The 21,192-nt window shown below is 42.5% G+C and overlaps 1 protein-coding gene across 2 annotated transcripts in view; it reads right to left on the bottom strand.

Annotated features, from left to right (window-relative positions):
- Nucleotides 1–4,223: 4,223 nt before the first annotated feature.
- The window catches only part of LOC121549126 (protein eva-1 homolog A-like), a 214,690-nt gene continuing 197,721 nt past the window's right edge, over nucleotides 4,224–21,192 (bottom strand). For both annotated transcript variants that reach the window (XM_041860981.1, XM_041860982.2), the window contains 2 exons: nucleotides 8,108–8,287; nucleotides 4,224–4,698 (listed from right to left, as the gene is read on the bottom strand). In XM_041860981.1, the coding sequence (XP_041716915.1) occupies nucleotides 4,310–4,698; nucleotides 8,108–8,287 (569 nt within the window). In that variant the 3' untranslated portion in view covers nucleotides 4,224–4,309. The remainder of the gene's footprint in view (nucleotides 4,699–8,107; nucleotides 8,288–21,192) is intronic.

The following is a 21,192-nucleotide window of genomic DNA, read 5'->3' as shown; positions in this document are numbered from 1 at the left end:
CCAGGGTCACGCCAAGGTTCTTTGCACTCTGGGAGGTGGACACAACGGAGTTGTCAACCGTGATGGCGAGATCATGGAGCGGGCAGTCCTTCCCCGGGAGGAAGAGCAGCTCCGTCTTGCCGAGATACTTACATACTGTATACTACATACTTAATGAGTATATACTATATACTATTAGTTCATTTTAGTATACTGTATACGAACGGTATCGTTTCAGTTGAGCGTACTAGCGTTTCGCCTGTCTACCGGAAGTTGATGCTGTTGCCATGCAACCTCTTGCTAGCTTGTTAGCATAACAAATGACTAGCTAGACATTTTACGATTTCGGGTGTGTTCGTAAATTCAATCTGGAGTGCCAGAGTGCGCATTCGTAAATCCAGAGCGTTGTCAGATTGTAAATTCAGAGCGCACACTGGACGCTCTGGCCAAGGAGTACGGTTGATCCGAGCGTTCAACGGCAGTCAAGCACCCAAGCTAACGTTGGCTAGCTACTTCCAGAAACAAATGAGAACACCTCACTCTGACCATTTTTCTCGCCCTAGCAGAGCTGGGTAGGCTGTTTTCATGTTATCCAGAGCATTGGTGACTGTAACTGTACTGCTGGCAACAATTTAATTATGCTTTTTTTTGCTGACGTTTACTGACACCGACCATATTAATCGGGTGTTAAGTGTTCGTAAATTCATCAGCTATTCTGCACTCTGGCACACTCAGACGAGCGTGCTCTGAAATAGATAGCCAGAATTAACAATGTCCATTGAAACGCATGACTATACCACTTAGCTAAGAATGATGTGAATAATCAAGTCAATAAACGTTGGTTAGTTAGTTAGATAGCAGATAGTTAATATACCTTCTGGCAAGTTCGATGTATTAGTAGCCAACTAACTTTAGGTAACTAGCTAACATACCGGTACATACTGCTGTAATGCTATGCGGTTCGTAAGGATAGCGTAACTAACAAATTGTCAGCCAACGTAACTTATTTGAAAAGTCATTACTTTATTACATTGCTCAACATTTTCTTAACATTTGTCATAATTAGTTAAAGCAATGAATTTGTATCCGTTCTCATCTGACTTTTCTTCAAATCTGAAAATGTTGTTAAGCCACGCCCATCTTCTGAAGAATTGCATTATGGGCCCTAAAACACAGAAATAGTGTCCACTGCTTATATACCTAATATTTTGGCGAATTTAGTAGGACACAGCTCTAGTGTTTTCATTCCCCTTTAAGAGGTGACTTGGAGGAGTCAAATATGCTTGCTATGTTGACCTTAGCAGTAGAGGTATACAGCTTAATGGTTTTACACTGTAATTTCTGGAACATTTATGCAGTAGTCCGTTTCTAGTGTATCAAGTTGCAGTAAGTAATGTTACTCATTCAAACAGGGAAGGCTAATATAAAACTTCAATCATATGATGAGAAAATAGCTGACAAAATGCACTCTGTGGACCACAGCGTGATAGATAACGACACATTACATTTCTGTTGCATGTTTATTTTACATGACTGGCTCAACTACAAAATGATCTTACCGTAACATCCCGAAAGGTGTTTCCTGGCAAAAATGGCAAGCTTGTAATATTCAAACATTCAAAGAATTGTTTTAAACCTGGAAATAATGGACAATTACTGAACAGAAACTATAAGGTTTAGCCAGCAGGATATTCACCTTTTATTTAAGCGAACTTCCATGTAACTCTGGTTTAAATAGGGTGAGGTGACTAAGGAAAGGAATAGTATCAGTTGCCATGGGAAACATAAACAAAACTAACATCGCTCAAAGAAAATGCACGAAAGTTGCATGTTTCGCCGCCAGATGGCGCACAATCTTCATGATACACTGAACTGTGATGATGTGGATCAAATATTTGTGTGAATTCACATAGCTAGGTAAAAATAAAAAGTCAAGACCTTATTTTCAACAGAGTTTATTCCAAGCACAGGAGTCATATTTTGGTCTCACTTACCAGCTATTGTATTGGCATATTTTCAGTCCAATTCAAATTGAAACATAAGCTTTTTCAAAAAAAAAAACATGATTGCAGTTGGAGTGAAGATTCTTCACTGCGTTCTCATATCACCTTTCAGTCAAGAAAATCCTAAACTTCTTATGATAAACCATGATTCCTATGGTTCACCCAGTGCAACTGAACTGGATTGATAATAGCTTATATTATTAACAACATGATCATTACAATAAAACCTGACAGATAGCACTACAGTGTCATGTGAGGGTTAACCCTAGTATTGATGACCACAGTAATATTTAGGAAGCTCTTTCACTGGTAGGTAAATTAACATGATTGTGTTCTGTAGCAAGTGCAATGTAATGTTTTTTTACACATTTTTTAGCCATTTCCTTGCCTGTGGTCCTAGATCTGTTTGTGCTGTCTTGACATGTCCTATGGCCATTGGCATGACAAAACTGATCTAAGGCCAGCCTTGCCATTTTCATGTGGACAACACACACACAAAAGCCTGTTTGACAAAATGAGAAACAACAAATTGGTAAACTGAAAAAGATTATTGCAATTGACTGATTGATCGATGACTAATATAATAGCTTGACTGGAGTACCTTTTCCACCAACAGACATCCTTGTTGCTGGGTAAGGCAGTGCACTGTGCATATTAAAACATAAAAAAAATAAGCTTATTAAATCGCTTGACCTCTTTGAGTTGTTTTACATGGTGTTTTTTTTTCTTTTTTAAATGCTGACATCTGGAGTATTGTACAGGGCCTGTATTCATAAATTGACTCAGATTAAGAGTGCTAATCTAGGATCAGTTTAGCCTTTTATATCATAATGAATAAGATTACATGGACAGGGGGGACCTGATCCTAGATCAGCACTCCTACAATGAGACGTTTTATTAATTCGGGCCCCAATCCTCTTCTTAAGAAGCAAATAGAAACTACCATACACAGAAACTCTAGGGGCTACGTCCAAAATGGCACCCTATTCCCTATGTAGTGCACACATTTTGGCCAGAGCTTTGCCAGAGGCTTATAAGACTCTAGCCAAAAGTAGTGCACTATAAAGGAAATAGGGTGAATTTGGACTCCCCTAGGATTGCATCCCTGAGGTGCCAGACAAGCTTTGTATAAAAATATCTCATAATAATAACAGTAAAGAAAAAAATACACAACAATAAAACTATTTAATATTATATAAAATAGATTTCATAAAATGTTTGAGAAGAATTCCAAAAAACAGATTTTTGGTTCAAAGTTGAAAAGTTAATGTTCATTTTCCTCTTAAAGATTGTCTGTAACGTTGTTGGTCCACTATCCCACTGTCCAATTTTACTGTAAGTGTGACGCTGTAAGTTTCACTTTGTGTAATGCTGTCCATTTCACTGTGAGTGTAACGCTATCCTTTTCACTTTGAGTGTCATGATGTCCATTTCACTGTACGTGTTACGCCTCTCCTAAAGCCAATCGTCCATTTGAATACTGGAGGGTGAGTGAGCTAAAAGCAAGCTGCACACTTTCAGAGTTGCCCAATTCTCAATATCCACTAGGCAACACTGGAGTAACATTGGCAACTGTCCTTAAGTCACCTTTGACCTTTCAGGCTTCACAGCCTCAGTATCCCAAGATCCTCCACTTCAGGAGGGTGCGATGAGGTAAAATGCGAGGCAGTGCAGTTAGCTGACCTTTCACCTTCAGCCTCCACCAATGAAAGGCAGGCTCCGGGTCAAGCTTACCATGCTGTGAAGTAGGAGCTTATTCTCACTGCATTAACAGAGTTTTTTTTTTGCTTTACAGTACCCACACGGAGACAGACAGACAGACATAATTTTTTAAAATTTTTTAGTCATTTAGCAGACGCTCTTATCCAGAGCGACTTACAGTTAGTGAGTGCATACATTTTCCAGACAGAGGGGGATATTTATCCTTCCTAGTCTGCAAGCGTCACTGTGCTCCATCGTGCGGTTCCAAACCCCCGCAGTCCAAATTGGTCCTATTGTGATCATGCACACCTCTGAAAACCAGGTCCGGTGGTGGGTCCCCTTCCCCCCCCATCCCCAAACCCGAGTGGTCCATTTGTGGTCCTACACATCCCATCTCAAGTACTGCGCTCCAACCTTCACAGCCCCCTTTCTAGATCTAGTAGCGGTTAATAATAATAATAATATGCCATTTAGCAGACGCTTTTATCCAAAGCGACTTACAGTCGTGCGTGCATACATTTTTGTGTATGGGTGGTCCCGGGGATCGAACCCACTACCTTGGCGTTACAAGCGCCGTGCTCTACCAGCTGAGCTACAGAGGACCACGGTTCATTTGCGGTCCTGCCTCAATAATAGCGGTTGAGGCTGCGCGTCCCAGGTATGTCGGGTTGACCGTTCATCCAGATCTCTCGTATTATCCTCTCCCTCTCCTCCAGCCGCTGTGCCCGCTCCAGCTCCTCCGCAGACGTGAACACGTTCATGTTGAGTGTGCGCTCGAAGCGGCGGTGGCGGCGTGCCGACAGGTCCGACGTGGTTTCCCAGTCTGAGTCCGAGTCGCTGGAGTCGGATGAGGAGTCGGTGGGCCGCAGGCCATTCTTGGTGGTGGTGCCAGGGCAGCGGCGGCGAGGCTGGCAGTCGGTGCGGCACGAGATCTGGACCACCAGAGCAAACAGGGTGAGGAAGAGGCCCAGGCACACGCCGCACATAAAGTAGAGGGCTGCGCGCTCTGGGTGGTCTGTAGGAAAAGGGACGGGGAGAGAGAGGGGAGAAGGAGATAGAGAGAGAGAGGAGGGGAGAGAGATAAATAGTCAAATACTGTCATATATAGAGCCAAATGGTTCATATGTAGCTCATACATTTCAACATCTTGCCTTTGAAAGCAAAAACTAATTTAACTCTGACTTGCTCGGCCTGTTTTGCTGAACTTACTCATTCTGCTCAGTAAATCTGCTCAGTAAATCATTTTGAACACAGAGGTACGATATGAAATGAAATAATCTGTACTTCTGCTCCCATGACCACAGAGACTGGGACAGACAATAGCGGTTAAATCACAGGGGGAGCTCACACAGGCTGATAGAGAGAGAGAAAGATGGAGGGAGGGAGAGAGAGAGCAAGAGAGTGTGTGTGTAAGAGAGGGAGAGAAAGAGCATACAGAACATTTTACCTCACTGAAGTATCTCCTGTATATGTTTGTGTGTAATTTATTTGCGTTAAGCCCAGGGCTTAAGCAGGCTGCAATGCTATGTACCGTGGTGTGTGTACCGTGGTGTATGTACCGTGGTGTGGGTACTGTGTGTATACCTCACCATGCAGTAAGTGTGTTTATTTGGCCATATGAGTGGGAGGTAAAGGAAGAGGAAATACTTTGTCTGGGATGAAAGGTTTGAGTTTTGTTCAGTTGAGGGCCGAGGCTGTCTGTCTATTTTCTTAGGCTTCCCGAGAGTTAAAAGTGGATACAAGGTCTCTCTCTCTCGCTCTCTCTCTCTCTCTCTCTCTCTCTCTCTCTCTCTCTCTCTCTCTCTCTCTCTCTCTCTCTCTCTCTCTCTCTCTCTCTCTCTCTCTCTCTCTCTCTCTCTCTCTCTCTCTCTCTCTCTCTCTCTCTCTCTCTCTCTCTCTCTCTCTCTCTCTCTCTCTCTCTCTCTCTCTCTCTCTCTCTCTCTCTCTCTCTCTCTCTCTCTCTCTCTCTCGTCATCCACATACATAGACACACAGTGCTGTCTGTGGTGGTGAGGCAGCCAGCGGAAAATACAGTGCCTAGGTGTTGGTAATGTTCTCTAGTTGCGCCATGGTTAGCTCAGTGTTCTGTCACTTGTGGGGACAGTACGTCACCGCCAAGTCTAAGGGTAGAGCTAAAAAATTCAAGCCCCTTGGGTGCTGCCATAGAGTTACATTAGAAGTGCCCATCCAAGAAGGCTCAAGGTCATTGGCCACAGATAAAATGACGGCAAATCACATTATATCTACAGTAGCTTTGATTGCACTGATCATGTCAACATCATACTTTCAAAATCTTAGCTAGCAGTCATCATCATGAATCAAGTCGACAATCTACTGGAAAATCCTTTTTAATCCTTGTCATATGAAGAGAAATAATGAAGAGAAATTATAGATAAAACGTATCGGTGCTCATCGGCCAATGGACATAAACATTATACAACAAGCTGGAAATCGCAAATTCAACAATGAGTGGTTTGGAAGGAATCGGTGACAGTGGCTAACTGCAAGCATTGCAAAGCAATCACTAGTCTGCTATTCAGTGGAGTGGCCCCAAATCTGTGATTAAGGGTCTCTTTTCCAAATGTAAAATTATAAACATTCAACATTGGCCATGCTGTCAATGAAGCATGATTTGTGCCGTGCTCAAAACAACTGTTAACTCGGAACTGCGAAAACTTGACTTCAGTGAGTTCAAGACAACTGGGAAGTCGGGAAAAAACGAGCTCCAACTGTGAAAATACGTTTTGAACGGTCATCCAACTCGGAATTGTAAATCCGGAACTCGGGCCTCTTTCTAGAGCTTCAACCTGAAGATCAATGACGTCATCATGATTCAACCTTGTTTTTTTTCCAGAGTTCCAAGTTGTCTTGAAAGCACCATAAATCCAGAGAATGCCAGACTTTGACGACAAAATTTGCCCACGAAGGACCGCCACGTCACCTTCCTGTACAAGTGAGCACAGCACAACAAGGTGAGTTAAAAAATGTATTGTATGCTGCTGCATCAATGATGTAATATGCCAGGGAGATATGTATACTGTAGATAAGAAAGTCATACTAAGTGTATGTTGTGTAGTAGGCTGTTAGTATCCCATGTGCCTCACCCTAATCATTTGGTCTATTTACCCCTCATAATTTTGCCTACTGTTCTGACTTGGTGGTACACATGTAGCCTATAACCTGTTATAGATAAATGTAATCATCGAATATTGTAAGAGCTTTTATTGTCTGCTTATATGCCCCATTTATTTATCCTACGGTTCTGACTTGGTGTACAGGGAGAACACCATAAGAACGGCCCATGTTCTGAATTCTGACTGTACATTTCAAAAGTGCTGAACAAATAGTTATATTGACTACGTCCGTCCTAGCTCGCTCATGAATGTCTTAATCCAAATGACGGATTGCCTCTTATCCGCTCGTCGTCCCCTTATGCCATAGTTTGTACATCTCAATTGTCATTAGAAACCACATTTGTTTAAGCAAGTCAGCCATATCAGCTATGTTGTTTTAAAAGGCAGTAAATGAGGATGAATGAACTGTTTCGCTGCCAGACAAGGCTCCGCTGATAGCCAGGTGTAGCAGTGGTAAAATGTTGGGACAGCTTTATGTAGGCCCTAACAGTTTGTGGGCACCGTTTGTCACCGTTCTAGTGCAATTAATGTATTGTTTAGTGTTGTGTAGTGGCTTTGCTGGCATGCATCCCACATATTTTTTGTTGTTGTTGCCCCACCAAGATTTACTTGCTAAAATCGCCACTGCTCAGAGCCCAACCTTAACCCCTTCTCTACCTCACTGTCATCTAAGAGATTGTGTGAATGTTGCTGTACATGCAAAGTTGCTGTAATGTTGTGTGAATGTAGCTGTACCTGCTCTGAAGCTGTAGGTTGTGTGAACGTTTAACCTGCTATAAAGGGGTCCGTTGTGTGAACGTTGTTCTTGCTTTGTTGGTGTAACGTTGTGTGAACGTTGCTGTACTTGCTATGTTGGTGTAATGTTGTGTGAATGTTTCTGTACATGCAAAGTTGCTGTAATGTTGTGTAAACTTAGCTTTATATGCAAAGTTGCTGTAATGTTGTGTGAACATAGCTGTACCTGCTCTGAAGCTGTAGGTTGCGTGAACGTGTAACCTGCTATAAAGGGGTACGTTGTGTGAACGTTGTTCTTGCTTTGTTGGTGTAATGTTGTGTGAACGTTGTTCTTGCTTTGTTGGTGTAATGTTGTGTGAACGTTGCTGTACTTGCTATGTTGGTGTAATGTTGTGTGAATGTTTCTGTACCTGCTTTATAGATGTAGGTTGTGTGAGCATTGTACTTAATATGTTGCTGTAATGTTGTTTGAACGTTGAACCGGCTATGAAGGTGTAAGTTGTGTGAACACTGTACTTGCTATGTTGCTGTAACGTTGTGTGAACGTTGCTGTACCTGCTATATAGTTGTAGGCTGCCAGTGAGCTACTGATAAGGGCCATGTCGGTGCTGCCTGTTGTAGCGTTGATCACAGGGTTCATGTCCGGCAGCCTGGGGGCTTTGTCCTCCAATCCTCCCTCGTTTGTCTTCACCTCCCCAGAGTAGGAACCAGACTCCCTCCCTCGCTTCTTCTTTCCTGGGGGGATAGCAAACGGGACATTGACATTGGGGTCAGACTCTTATGATCAGATACATGCACGCAGGCAAGCAGGCAACAATGATGTATATAAACCCTGGATTGCTGATGCTATGCAATGAGAGGCTTTGAAGCCACCGGTCGGCCAAAATAAGATAAGATGTTTTTTATTGTCACATACACCGGATAGGTGCAATGAAATGTGTTGTTTAACAGGGTCAGCCATAGTAGGACGGTGCCCCTGGAGCAAATGAGGGTTAAGAGCCTTGTTCAAGGGCACATCTGGCACTCCCCAGAAGAAGCGGTCCTCCGTAGGAATGAATGGAATTCTACAGTATGTCATTTAAATGTTTAAAGGACAAAATGTTTTGTTGTAGTGGGGACAGTAACATTATAACTTTTGAAAAATTATACTTTAAAGAACATGTACGCATGAATAAATGCATTTCTATAGCTTCCAAAATATGTTTTTCAATGGTGGGGTAGTGCCAACTTGGAGGTGCAGTGGCTTCAAAACAGCACCCCCTGTCAGTCATCTAGTGTATATATAAATCATTGGCAGGCAGGAATGTACGTAAACACACAGTTCTATGAAGATACAGTGCCAGAGAATCAACATTCATTCACTGAAAATCTCACTGAGTCAAACCGCACATATGTACAGTGCTATGAAAAAGTATTTGCCCCCTTTCTAATTTTCTCCACTTTTGCATATTTGTGATACTGAAAGTTATCAGATCTTTAATCAAAACTTAATATTAGATAAAGGGAACATAAGTGAACAAATAACACAACAATTACATATTTATTTCACTTATTTCATAAACAAAGTTATGCAACACCCAATTCCCCTGTGTGAAAAAGTAATTGCCCCCTTACACTCAATAACTGGTTGTGCTACCTTTAGCTGCAATGACTTGTTCTTACTGTGGAATGCAGAGTTTGGTTTTCGCCAGGCATTACTGGAACCATGTCGTCCAAAAAGTTATACTTTTGAATCATCTGTCCATAGAACATTCTTCCAAGAGTCTTGATGATCATCCAGGTGCTTTTTGGCAAACTTGAGTCAACTTTTTGGACGAGATGGGTTCCATTACGCCTGGCGAAAACCAAACACTGCATTCCACAGTAAGAACATCATACCAAAGGTCAAGCATGGTGGTGGTGGTGTGATGGTTTGGGGATGCTTTGCTGCCTCAGGACCTGGACGACTTGCCTTAATAGAAGGAACCATGAATTCTGCTCTGTATCAGAGAATTCTACAGGAGAATGTCAGACCATCCGTCTGTGAGCTGAAGCGCAGCTGGGTCATGCAGCAAGACAATAATCCAAAACACACAATCAAGTCTACATGAAAATTGCCAAAAAGCAACACATTTGAAGTTTTGGAATGGCCTAGTCAAAGTCCAGACCTAATCCCAATTGAGATGTTGTGGCAGGACTTGAAACGAGCAGTTCATGCTTGAAAACCCACACGTCACTGAGTTAAAGCAGTTCTGCATGGAAGAGTGGGCCAAAATTCCTCCACAGCGACGTGAGAGACTGATCAACAACTACAGGAAGCATTTGGTTGGAGTCATTGCAGCTAAAGGTGGCACAACCAGTTATTGAGTGTAAGGGGGCAGTTACTTTTTCACACAGGGGAATTGGGTGTTGCATAACTTTGTTTATGAAATAAATTAAATAAATATGTAATTGTTGTGTTATTTGTTCACTTATGTTCCCTTTATCTAATATTAGGTTTTGGTTGAAGATCTGATAACATTCAGTATCACAAATATGCAAAAGTAGAGAAAATTAGAAAGGGGGCAAATACTTTTCCATAGCACTGTAACTACTCCAGGTAAACAACACATGAAAACAACCTAATATGGCTGCCAAGTGCTCAAGAATGTGTGTTGTCATATCTACAGCTGTGTTGCATTCAGTGATTGGTAAGAGTAGAGTGTGTCAAGTGTTTCCAGAGTACTGTGGGTCAGGGTTTCCCAAACTCGGTCCTAGGGCCCCCCTGGGTGCACGTTTAGTATTTTGCCCTAGCACTACACAGCTGATTCAAATAACCAACTCATCATCAAGCTTTGATTATTTGTATCAGCTGTGTAGTGCTAGGGCAAAAACCAAAATGTGCACCCAGGAAGGGCTCCAGGCCTGAGTTTGGGAAACCCTGCTGTGGGTGGACTACTGAGTCACACACACACATTTCCTCCATGGCTGTGGTCTCCCTGTCAACATATGGTCGGTTTACTAATATGCCTACACTGTGTAACTGTATATGACACTACTACTACTACTACTACTGGTGACTCAGAACAGCATTCCACTTGGTTCTGTCCAGCTCAAATAAAATGTTATTTATCACATGCGCCGAATACAACTGGTGTAGACTTCACAGTGAAATGCTTGCTTATGAACCTTTCCCAAATGATTGCTTACGAACCTTTCCCAACGATGCAGAGTTTAGAAATAATAATAAAACATTAAATAGTAACTAACACAAGAGGAATTAAAATAAAATACACAAGAATGGAGCTTCAGTATACACAGGGAGTACCAGTACCAGATCAATGTGCAGAGGTACGAGGTACTTGAGGTAGATACAGTATGTACATGAAGGCAGGGTAAAATGACTAGGCATCCGCACGTGTCAAACTCATTCCACGGAAGGCCGAGTGTCTGCGGGTTTTCGCTCCTCTCTTGTACTTGATTGATGAATTAAGTTCACTAATTATGAAAGAACTCCCCTCACCTGGTTGTGTAGGTCTTAATTGAAAGGAAAAAACAAAAACCTGCAGACACTAGGCCCTCCATGGAATGAGCTTGACACCCCTGGGCTAATGCCATCATACTGCAGGCCAGTGGTTCATAACTTCGGTCCTCGAGTACCCCCAACAGTACACAGTGGCTGTCATTGGCGACCCCTCCCACCCTCTATACCCTCAGTTCGAGAGGCTTCCCTCTGGCAGGCCCTTCAGAATGCCCATGGTCAAGAAGAACGTGTTCAAACAGTCATTCGTTCCTTGTGCTGTTGGACTACTAAATGCAAAGTAAATTGTATCAGTATATGTACTTATCTATCCAGTGCAGTTCGGACAACGGTATGTTGTGAGTGAATGTATTAATGTCCTCTATGTTTTTAGTGCATGCAACATGATAGACTGACTGGTTTAAATGTGTATGATGTGAGAATGTATGTGTATGTGATCCTTTTAATGGAAGGTGATGCCAAAGAAAAATGTCCATCCTGGATGGACAATAAAGTTTTATTCTATTCTATTCTATTTATTGTCGCCCCAGATAAGCACACCTGATTCAACTTGTCAACTAATCATCAGGCCCTCAATGAGTTGAATCAGGTATGTTTGTCCGGGACTACAACAAAAATGTGTGCTGTTGGGGGTACTCAAGGACTGGAGTTGGGAACCACTGCTGTAGGCCTATGGATGCATTGGCGTTACATGCCATTATCAGCTGCAGAATGGGTTCACATGGCTGATATCCTGAAAAAAGAATGACAATCAAATAAAACTAATTGGAGAGCTTATGACTGAACAAAAAGGTCATGTTCATTTGAGAATACAACACAAAAACAGACAAATTAGAGACAGATTCCCTTCCCCTCTTTATTGCATGATTGTGATCAATCAACATTGACACTAGTTCACCTTGAATAATAGTTTTAAGTTAATAATTAAAACAAGTTTAAACAATATTTCAAAGTGTACAAGTAAGCTAAATCATATGTAAATGTTAGACATCTTAGTAACAAGTAGGCTATTTGATCTAAAGCATCATTTCAGGTGAACAATAAAAAGTCAATACCAGAGGTCGCCAACCTCGCTGCACTGATCCCTGATTTACTGGATGAGCAGATGTCTGTATCAGCACAGCAATAGCACACTTGATTATCAACTAATTAGGTTTGATAAATTTAATCAGGTGTGTTAGTGCTGGGCTGGAACAGAAGCCTGCACACCCAGCAGAGTTGGCCTGCTCCAGTTGTAATAGATTTATACATTGTGTGTGACTTTGAAACTGTATTTCTGTTTACAAACTTTGCTAACATAGGTACACATATAATTCATGGTATACAAGGATGTACCCTTATTCTCTTGGGACATTCATTGGGACCTCTTCATCTGCAGACAGTGTTTCACAGCTCTATGTATCAGAGGACAGAAAACAAAGAAGCAGGCTGCATTATATTCAAATTAGACATCACTAAATATTATGTTGCTAAATCGTATCTCTCTGTCCTGGAGAATCTTCTCATAATGTCCTCCCACAAAGGTACCTGCCCTATCGAGAGTAGCCTACTCTCCCTTCTCTGACAGCTGGAACTCCTAGCAATCCTTTCACCCTCTTCCATGGTTGTTAGCTAGCTAGCTCCCTAGCTACAAATGCCTTTCAAGTTACAACGATAAATACAGCAAGATATCTAGCTAACTAGCTAATATGAAGTTGCTAGCTGGTGATATTTAATTCACCTGGCTAGCTACTGTATACATTTACATTTAAGTCATTTAGCAGACGCTCTTATCCAGAGCGACTTACAATTAGTGAGTGCATACATTATTTTTTTAAATAATTTTTTCATACTGGCCCCCCGTGGGAATCGAACCCACAACCCTGGCGTTGCAAACGCCATGCTCTACCAACTGAGCTACATCCCTGCCAGCCATTCCCTCCCCTACCCTGGACGACGCTGGGCCAATTGTGCGCCGCCCCATGGGTCTCCCGGTCGCGGCCGGCTACGACAGAGCCTGGATTCAAACCAGGATCTCTAGTGGCACAGCTAGCACTGTGATGCAGTGCCTTAGACCACTGCGCCACTCGGGAGACAGTATGTAAAGTTAGCTAGCTGGCGAACAATACATTAGCAGCTCAATTGAGCCTGCACACATAGTTCCTGTAGCTATAATTTTCTAAATATATTTACTTACTTGAATAGGTTCTCCCACTACCTGGGTCCTTAGAAAAAGGAAATAATGGGCAATCTTCCAGAAGTTTCAGGTGGTAGAAAAACACAGCCAGCCATGTGGACGATTGGAGGACTTCCCTACCAGACTGATTCTGGTCGTCCAACATGGCGCCTGGTGCAGTTGCTAAGTGACTTGTGACGCAACTGCTAGCCATCTATAGTCCACAATCAACTCCTTGGTCTTACTGACATTGAGGGAAAAGAGTCACATCACTACGGGAATAGATCTTTTAGGGGAATTTCAGGAGACATTTCCGGAGACTCCTGAATTGTGTTCAATCCATTTACAACTAGAAACATCTGCATATGATCATAGTGAGTTCTCTCACAGTTTAAACTGTTTTCACAATACACAATATTTGCCACAAATGTCATGTTCGACATGGACTCTCCAAATCTGATACTAGGACTATTGTGTACTGTGAAAGGATTGAGAAAATTGTGCAGTGTAGGTGGTTTTAGACTCTTTAGTTTAGGTTTGCTAAAATAAAGGTGAGCTGAGGTTGAGTTGTTTGAGTAGTAGTTGAGCACACGATTATCTGATTACTTAGCTCCATAATGAACACTGTGCATAGGCCCCCTGAATGCACTTAACCAACAAACTACTTAGCCATATAAAGAGTAGAGGTGGGCTCAGTCTGTAATCCAACACTGACATGTGAAACAGATCTGGTCTACGTTTGTTAGATGTTTGTGTGCAACGCTTCAGTGAAAACACAACAACTCCGCCAGACAGCGGGGATAAACACAGAGATGGAGGGTAGAGACTTAAATGAACCCATCCCAATGGAGTGTGTGTGGGTGTGTGTGTGTGTACACTCAAACCCCCTAATTGCAGGATCTGTAAGGTGTGTCGGGCACAGCCTTTATCTGATATATGTAGTTTAGAGAGTGGAACTGCTGACTAGGTAGGTAAGTGTTTTCACCTGGACCGACTGCAATGCAACACATTGGCTAACATTCAACCGATGCATCACAGACCACTACCTATTAGGCATGAAGAGGGATATACTGCTCTTTTATAGAATAAAGTCTGTAAAAGATATGGATCGAACAGAGATATTTGATCGTTTCATAAGAATATACACTATGTACAAAACATTAGGAACACCTTTCTAATATTGAGTTGCACCCCTTTTTGCCGTCAGAACAGCCTCAATTCATTGGGGCATGGACTCTACAAGGTGTCAAAAGCGTTCCACAGGGATGCTGGCCCATGTTGACTCCAATGCTTTCCACAGTTGTGTCAAGTTGGCTGGATGTCCTTTGGGTGGTGAACCATTCTTGATACACACAGAAAAGTGTTGAGCTTGAAAAATCCAGCAGCGTTGTGGTTTTGACATACTCAAACCGGTGCGCCTGGCACCTACTACCATACCCCATTCAAATGCACTTAAATATTTTGTCTTGCCCATTCACACTCTGAATGGCACACATACACAATCCATGTCTCAATTGTCTCAAGGCTTAAAAATCCTTCTTTAACCTGTGACATCAATAAGGCATTATAGATTTCACCTGGATTCACCTGGTCAGTATGGAAAATGTATGCACTCACTAACTGTAAGTCGCTCTGGATAAGAGCGTCTGCTAAATGACTGAAATGTAAAATGTAAATGTATGTCATGGAAAGACCAGGTGTTCCTAATGTTTTGTACACTCTATTGTTATCCCTTGCTTCATGCACCAAAAAAACAAAACAAGGAAAAGTGATAGATTTGGTAAACTTACTATTAATGGAAAAAGTGTGGGTGTCTTCCTAGACTTGCGATCAAAACAGGTTTTTCCAGAAGGGTGACGTGAGTGTGTGTTTCAAGTTTTATTGTCACGTGCACAAGTACAGTGAAATGCCTTTCTTGCAAGCTCTTTCCCAACAATGCAGTAATCAATATCCATAGTACTATAAAATAAAGTAAAGTAGAACAAAAACACAATAGAAATAAGAACATGAGAAAGTAAGTAAGCTATATACAGGGTCAGTGCCAATACCATATTTACAATGCGCAGGGATACTGGAGTGGTAGGGGTAGATATAAATTATATAGGGGTGAGGTGACTAGGCATCAGAATATATGATCAGCGGAGTAGCAGCGTATATGTGTGTAAAGTCAGTAGGAATGTTTGTGCATGTTATGTGTGTGTGAGCCAATTAAGTGTGTGTGTTGGAGTATCAGTGTGAGTGTGTGTGATTGAGTGTGTATAGTCCTGTGAGTGTGCATAGAGTCAATGTAAAAATATAAATACAATAAAAAGGGTAAATGCAGATAGACCGTGTCGCTATTTTGTTAGCTATTTAGCAGTCTTATGGCTTGGGGACAGAAGCTGTGAAGGAGGGAGCCTGTTGGTGTCAGACTTGTTGCTCTGGTACCGCATGCCGTGCGGAAATTCCGTGTGGAAGCAGAGAGAACAGTCTATGGCTTGGGTGGCTGGGGTCTTTAAAGGGTAGATAGCATAAACGTAACCACATGTAACATGGATTTGCATTATTATATGCATCAAAAGTCCCAATGCAAAGTTACACCTCACTTTTAAATTTTTAGGGTGGGTTGCACCAACATGGTTTAAATTAATCTAGGATTAGAGCTAATCTAGGTTTTGTAAATCTAGGTTTATAATTAATCAGAGAAGTTAATTATTTCTCTGGATCAGTTAATCTATGATTAACAGTTTTAAACTATGATTAGTGACATGTTACACCAATATATGAGGTATTTTGTGAGTTGAAACGAAGTAGCTAGCCTACTTGACAAATGAGGCCACAAAGTTGCTGTTCCTTGATAAAATAATAACAATGTAACGTTAGAATTACTGCAACTCCATCGTGAAAGGTTCTCATGGGTTGGCTGATTTGAAATACAATCTGTTATTTACCAGTACTAGACAGAAAACTAATTCGTTAGCTAACGTCAGCTACTGTAGCTAGCTAGTTTATAAACCAAGCTAGCTAGCATAAAATAAAAAATGTTGTCATTACTTAACGTTATTTAGCCATTTATTATTTGTCCGCTAGCCACCTGATTATGGCACGTCAAAGAAGTTCAACTTCCTCCGCTTATGAAAAAAACCTTGTCGGAGGTTATGGGGGAATTTAGTAATGTACTGGAGGATAAAGAGACAGACAACATGACTGTCAAAAAGAAGGAAGACACCTGGGCCTTTTTATGTGACAGATTTAATGGATTTGCCAGATGAAGGCATGCTGGAAAAACGTAAAAGCGAAAGCCAAAAAGGATGCGGCAGAGGAGAGGCGGAGGCTATTTCAGACCGGAGGGGGGCCTCCGTCCAAGGGAATGAATCCTCTCTCCCAGAAGATATGCGAGATGATTCCCCAGCAGTTTGCCCCTCTCCTTAACCCCTATGATGACGACGGACAACTCGACCCACCAATATTTAGTAAGCGTAAATAACTGGTAAATATCAATGACTATAATGCACGTTAAAACTAACGTTAATGCTACTTCACTACAATGTTACCGTTATCAGGCCCATTACAGCATGTTGCATAACATCATCATTCGTACCAAGGCTGGGCATATCATAAGCCCCAATTCAATTGTTGTACGTAAATAGCCTACTAATAATGAGTTAGTTCTGTCTTTCTTTTCCTTTAGTTGAGCTGACACCCTGTGCCGTGGAGAAACAGCATTGCCTGGATCTTGCACCAGCAACAACATAGACAGGCCAAGCAAACGCCCCAGAACTGACATGAACCAAGTTCATATTGATGTTTTGGAGTTGGAGAGAGATAAAAATTTACTGCAGATTGAGGTCCTGAATTTACAAAAAGAGCAACTGCAAATTCAGAAACAGAAACTGCTTCAGGGAAACAAATCCCCACTGTGTAAAGAATGCTGATCTTTTTTATTTATTTAAGCAATTATTTATTAAAACAATTATTTATTAAAACAATGCTTTCCCAAGCAATTTGGTGTCCTCCAGTCTTCCGGTTCCACCCTGTATGGTATTGAGAATAACAAAGTCTAAATAATAAATGTGAATACAGAAAGCCTAAATAGGAATTGTTTGTGTCGATCAAAATATAATATTGCTTTTTACATTTTACCAATGTTACATTCTATACACCTTAGGCTGCAATCAAGGTTCTCCTCACAGCATTCCCATTTGCATTGGCAGCATGTTGCACCTGGCCATCTTCTGCGTTCTCCTCCGGTAGGTCCTCCTCAGCCTCCTTAGGTAGCTTGTCTCCTTGTCTCTTGCCAAAGTTATACAGAACTGCCACTGCAATAATGATTGTCAGTGTAGTGTCCATCTTCATGCGGAGCCCCTCCTATAGGCACGGGAATCTTTTTTTCCACACTCCAAAAACTCTCTCTATGAGACCTCTTGCCAGGATATGAGAGGTGTTGTATTCTCTCTCTTAAGGTGTCTGGGGTTTAAAAGAGGAGTCATAAGGCACCCACGACAGGCATATCCATTGTCACCTAGTAGGTGGCCTTCATATGCCCCCCTTTCCAGCATTGCACACAGACAACTATTGTCAAAGATTCTGCTGTCATGGGTGGATCCTGGCCATCTAGCTACGATGTTGGTGAGCTGACCTTTGTCATCTCAGACAGCCTACACGTTGATGGAGCAGTAACCTTTACGATTACGTAATAGTTCTCCATTCTCACCACCAGGGTTGGGAATAGGAATGTGTGTACAGTCTATTGCCCCTAGTACACCTGGGAATCTAGCTCTCCTGTAAAATCCATCTGCTTTCCTCTGTACTGTTCCTTATGTACAGATTCTTCAGACTGGCAATAGCACTGGACACTCTGACTACAATCCTGCAGACGGTTGACTTGTGGAGTCCAAAAAGGTCCCCATCCACCATATGGAAACATCCAGTTGCGTAGAACCGTACGGTCACCCAGAGCTGAAGTAGTGGGGGTACAGCAGCGTTCCTATCACTCCCATGCTTAATGGTTGGTCCAACCTTCCTTTCCAGTTGCATTACAGAGTCCTGGGAGAAGCGGTATCGCCTTGAAAACTCATCATTATCATAAAATTCTACAGGATTTAACCTGTCTCTAATTATTCTCTGAGGAACTCTGTCGTTTTGGTTTCTCCATAGTAGATATGCTGCCATTGTATCAGTTAAACCACCTCAAGTGGCAGTTTAGAGTTAATCTCCAATCTAAATGTATGTTATTTTTCTTTTCAATTGAGCAACATACTTAAAATTAATCTAGGTTTAAAGTGAAAACTAAACTTAGATTAGAGGAAGAATTTAACTAGGACTAATTTAAAACCTAGGTTAAACATTTGGTGCAACTAGATGAATAGATAAACTTTGATTTAACCCAGTTTAAGAGTTAATCCATGTTGGTGCAACCCACCCTTAGAGTTATTACATAAACCAATCAGAATTCCTGTACCGGTGGCATGCATTGAAACGCTTGGCCTTTTCGTGGCTTTCTTTTGCAAATTACTATGAATTAACATATTTATTTCCTAACACTGCAGGTCTGTTATTATTGTGGTCCTCTGTAGCTCAATTGGTAGAGCATGGCGCTTGTAACGCCAGGGTAGTGGGTTCGATCCCCAGGATCACCCATACGTAAAAATGTATGCACACATGACTGTAAGTCGCTTTGGATAAAAGCGTCTGCTAAATGGCATATTATTATTATTATTATTATTTTTATTATTATTATTATTATTATTATTATTATTATTATTATTACGCTCCAACAGCTAGAATTTGTCCGTCCACAATTCAACTGTGGGAACATGGCGGCTCTCAACACCAGCCAACAAAAAGAGCTGGCCACTACTATATGAGAGATTGTTCGTGAGGAGATTACCTCTGCCCTCGACTTATAATTACAACTGTTAAATTAAGAATTGGCAGTATTCAAATCAAATCAAATCACATTTTATTGGCCACATGCGCCGAATACAACAGGTGCAGACATTACAGTGAAATGCTTACTTACAGCCCTTAACCAACAGTGCATTTATTTTTAAATAAAAAAGTAAAATAAAACAACAAAAAAGTGTTGAGAAAAAAAGAGCAGAAGTAAAATAAAATAACAGTAGGGAGGCTATATATACAGGGGGGTACCGGTGCAGAGTCAATGTGCGGGGGCACCGGCTAGTTGAGGTAGTTGAAGTAATATGTACATGTGGGTAGAGTTAAAGTGACTATGCATAAATAATTAACAGAGTAGCAGCAGCGTAAAAAGATGTGGTGGGGGGTGGGGGTGGGGGTGGGGGGGCAGTGCAAATAGTCTGGGTAGCCATGATTAGCTGTTCAGGAGTCTTATGGCCTGGGGGTAGAAGCTGTTGAGAAGCCTTTGGACCTAGAGACTTGGCACTCCGGTACCGCTTGCCGTGCGGTAGCAGAGAGAACAGTCTATGACTAGGGTGGCTGGAGTCTTTGACAATTTTGAGGGCCTTCCTCTGACACTGCTTGGTATAGAGGTCCTGGATGGCAGGAAGCTTGGCCCCAGTGATGTACTGGGCCTTGCACACTACCCTCTGTAGTGCCTTGCGGTCGGAGGCCGAGTTGTTGCCATACCAGGCAGTGATGCAACCAGTCAGGATGCTCTCGATGGTGCAGCTGTAGAACCTTTTGAGGATCTGAGGACCCATGCCAAATCTTTTCAGTCTCCTTAGGGGGAATAGGTTTTGTTAGTTTGTTGGTGATGTGGACACCAAGGAATTTGAAGCTCTCAACCTGCTCCACTACAGCCCTGTCGATGAGAATGGGGGCGTGTTCGGTCCTCTTCTTTTTCCTGTAGTCCACAATCATCTCCTTTGTCTTGATCACGTTGAGGGAGAGGTTGTTTTCCTGGCACCACACGGCCAGGTCTCTGACCTCCTCCCTATAGGCTGTCTCTTGTCGGTGATCAGGCCTACCACTGTTGTGTCATCGGCAAACTTAATGATGGTGTTGGAGTTGTGCCTGGCCATGCAATCATGAGTGAACAGGGAGTACAGGAGGGGACTGAGCACGCACCCCTGAGGGGCACCCTTGTTGAGGATCAGCGTGGCGGATGTGTTGTTACCTACCCTTACCACCTGGGGGCGGCCCATCAGGAAGTCCAGGATCCAGTTGCAGAGGGAGGTGTTTAGTCCCAGGGTCCTTAGCTTAGTGATGAGCTTTGAGGGCACTATGGTGTTGAACGCTGCGCTGTAGTCAATGAATAGCATTCTCACATAGCTGTTCCTTTTGTCCAGGTGTGAAAGGGCATTGGAGTGGGTCTGGGGTTTCTGGGATAATGGTGTTGATGTGAACCATTACCAGCCTTTCAAAACACTTCATGGCTACAGACGTGAGTGCTACGGGTCGGTAGTCATTTAGGCAGGTTATCTTAGAGTTCTTGGGCACAGGGACTATGGCGGTCTGCTTGAAACATGTTGTTATTACAGACTCAGACAGAAAATGTCAGTGAAGACACTTGCCAGTTGGTCAGCGCATGGTCAGCGTCCTGGTAATCCGTCTGGCCCTGCGGCCTTGTGAATGTTTACCTGTTTTAAGGTCTTACTCACATCGGCTACGGAGAGCGTGATCACACAGTCATCCGGAACAGCTGATGCTCTCATGCATGTTTCAGTGTTACTTGCCTCGAAGCGAGCATTGAAGTAATTTAACTCGTCTGGTAGGCTCGTGTCACTGGGCAGCATGCGGCTGTGCTTCCCTTTGTAGTCTGTAATTGTTTGCAAGCCCTGCCACATCCGACGAGCGTCGGAGCTGGTGTAGGAAGATTCGATCTTAGTCCTGTATTGATGCTTTGCCTGTTTGATGGTTCGTTGGAGGGCATAGCAGGATTTCTTATAAGCTTCCGGGTTAGAGTCCCGATCCTTGAAAACGGCAGCTCTACCCTTTAGCTCAGTGCGGATGTTGCCTGTAATCCATGGCTTCTGGTTGGGGTATGTACGTACCGTCACTGTGGGGACGACGTCATCGATGCACTTA

Source organism: Coregonus clupeaformis, chromosome 33 (assembly GCF_020615455.1).
Source record: "Coregonus clupeaformis isolate EN_2021a chromosome 33, ASM2061545v1, whole genome shotgun sequence".
Classification (NCBI taxonomy): Eukaryota; Metazoa; Chordata; class Actinopteri; order Salmoniformes; family Salmonidae; genus Coregonus; species Coregonus clupeaformis.
This window is presented reverse-complemented; position numbering and strand designations above follow the sequence as displayed.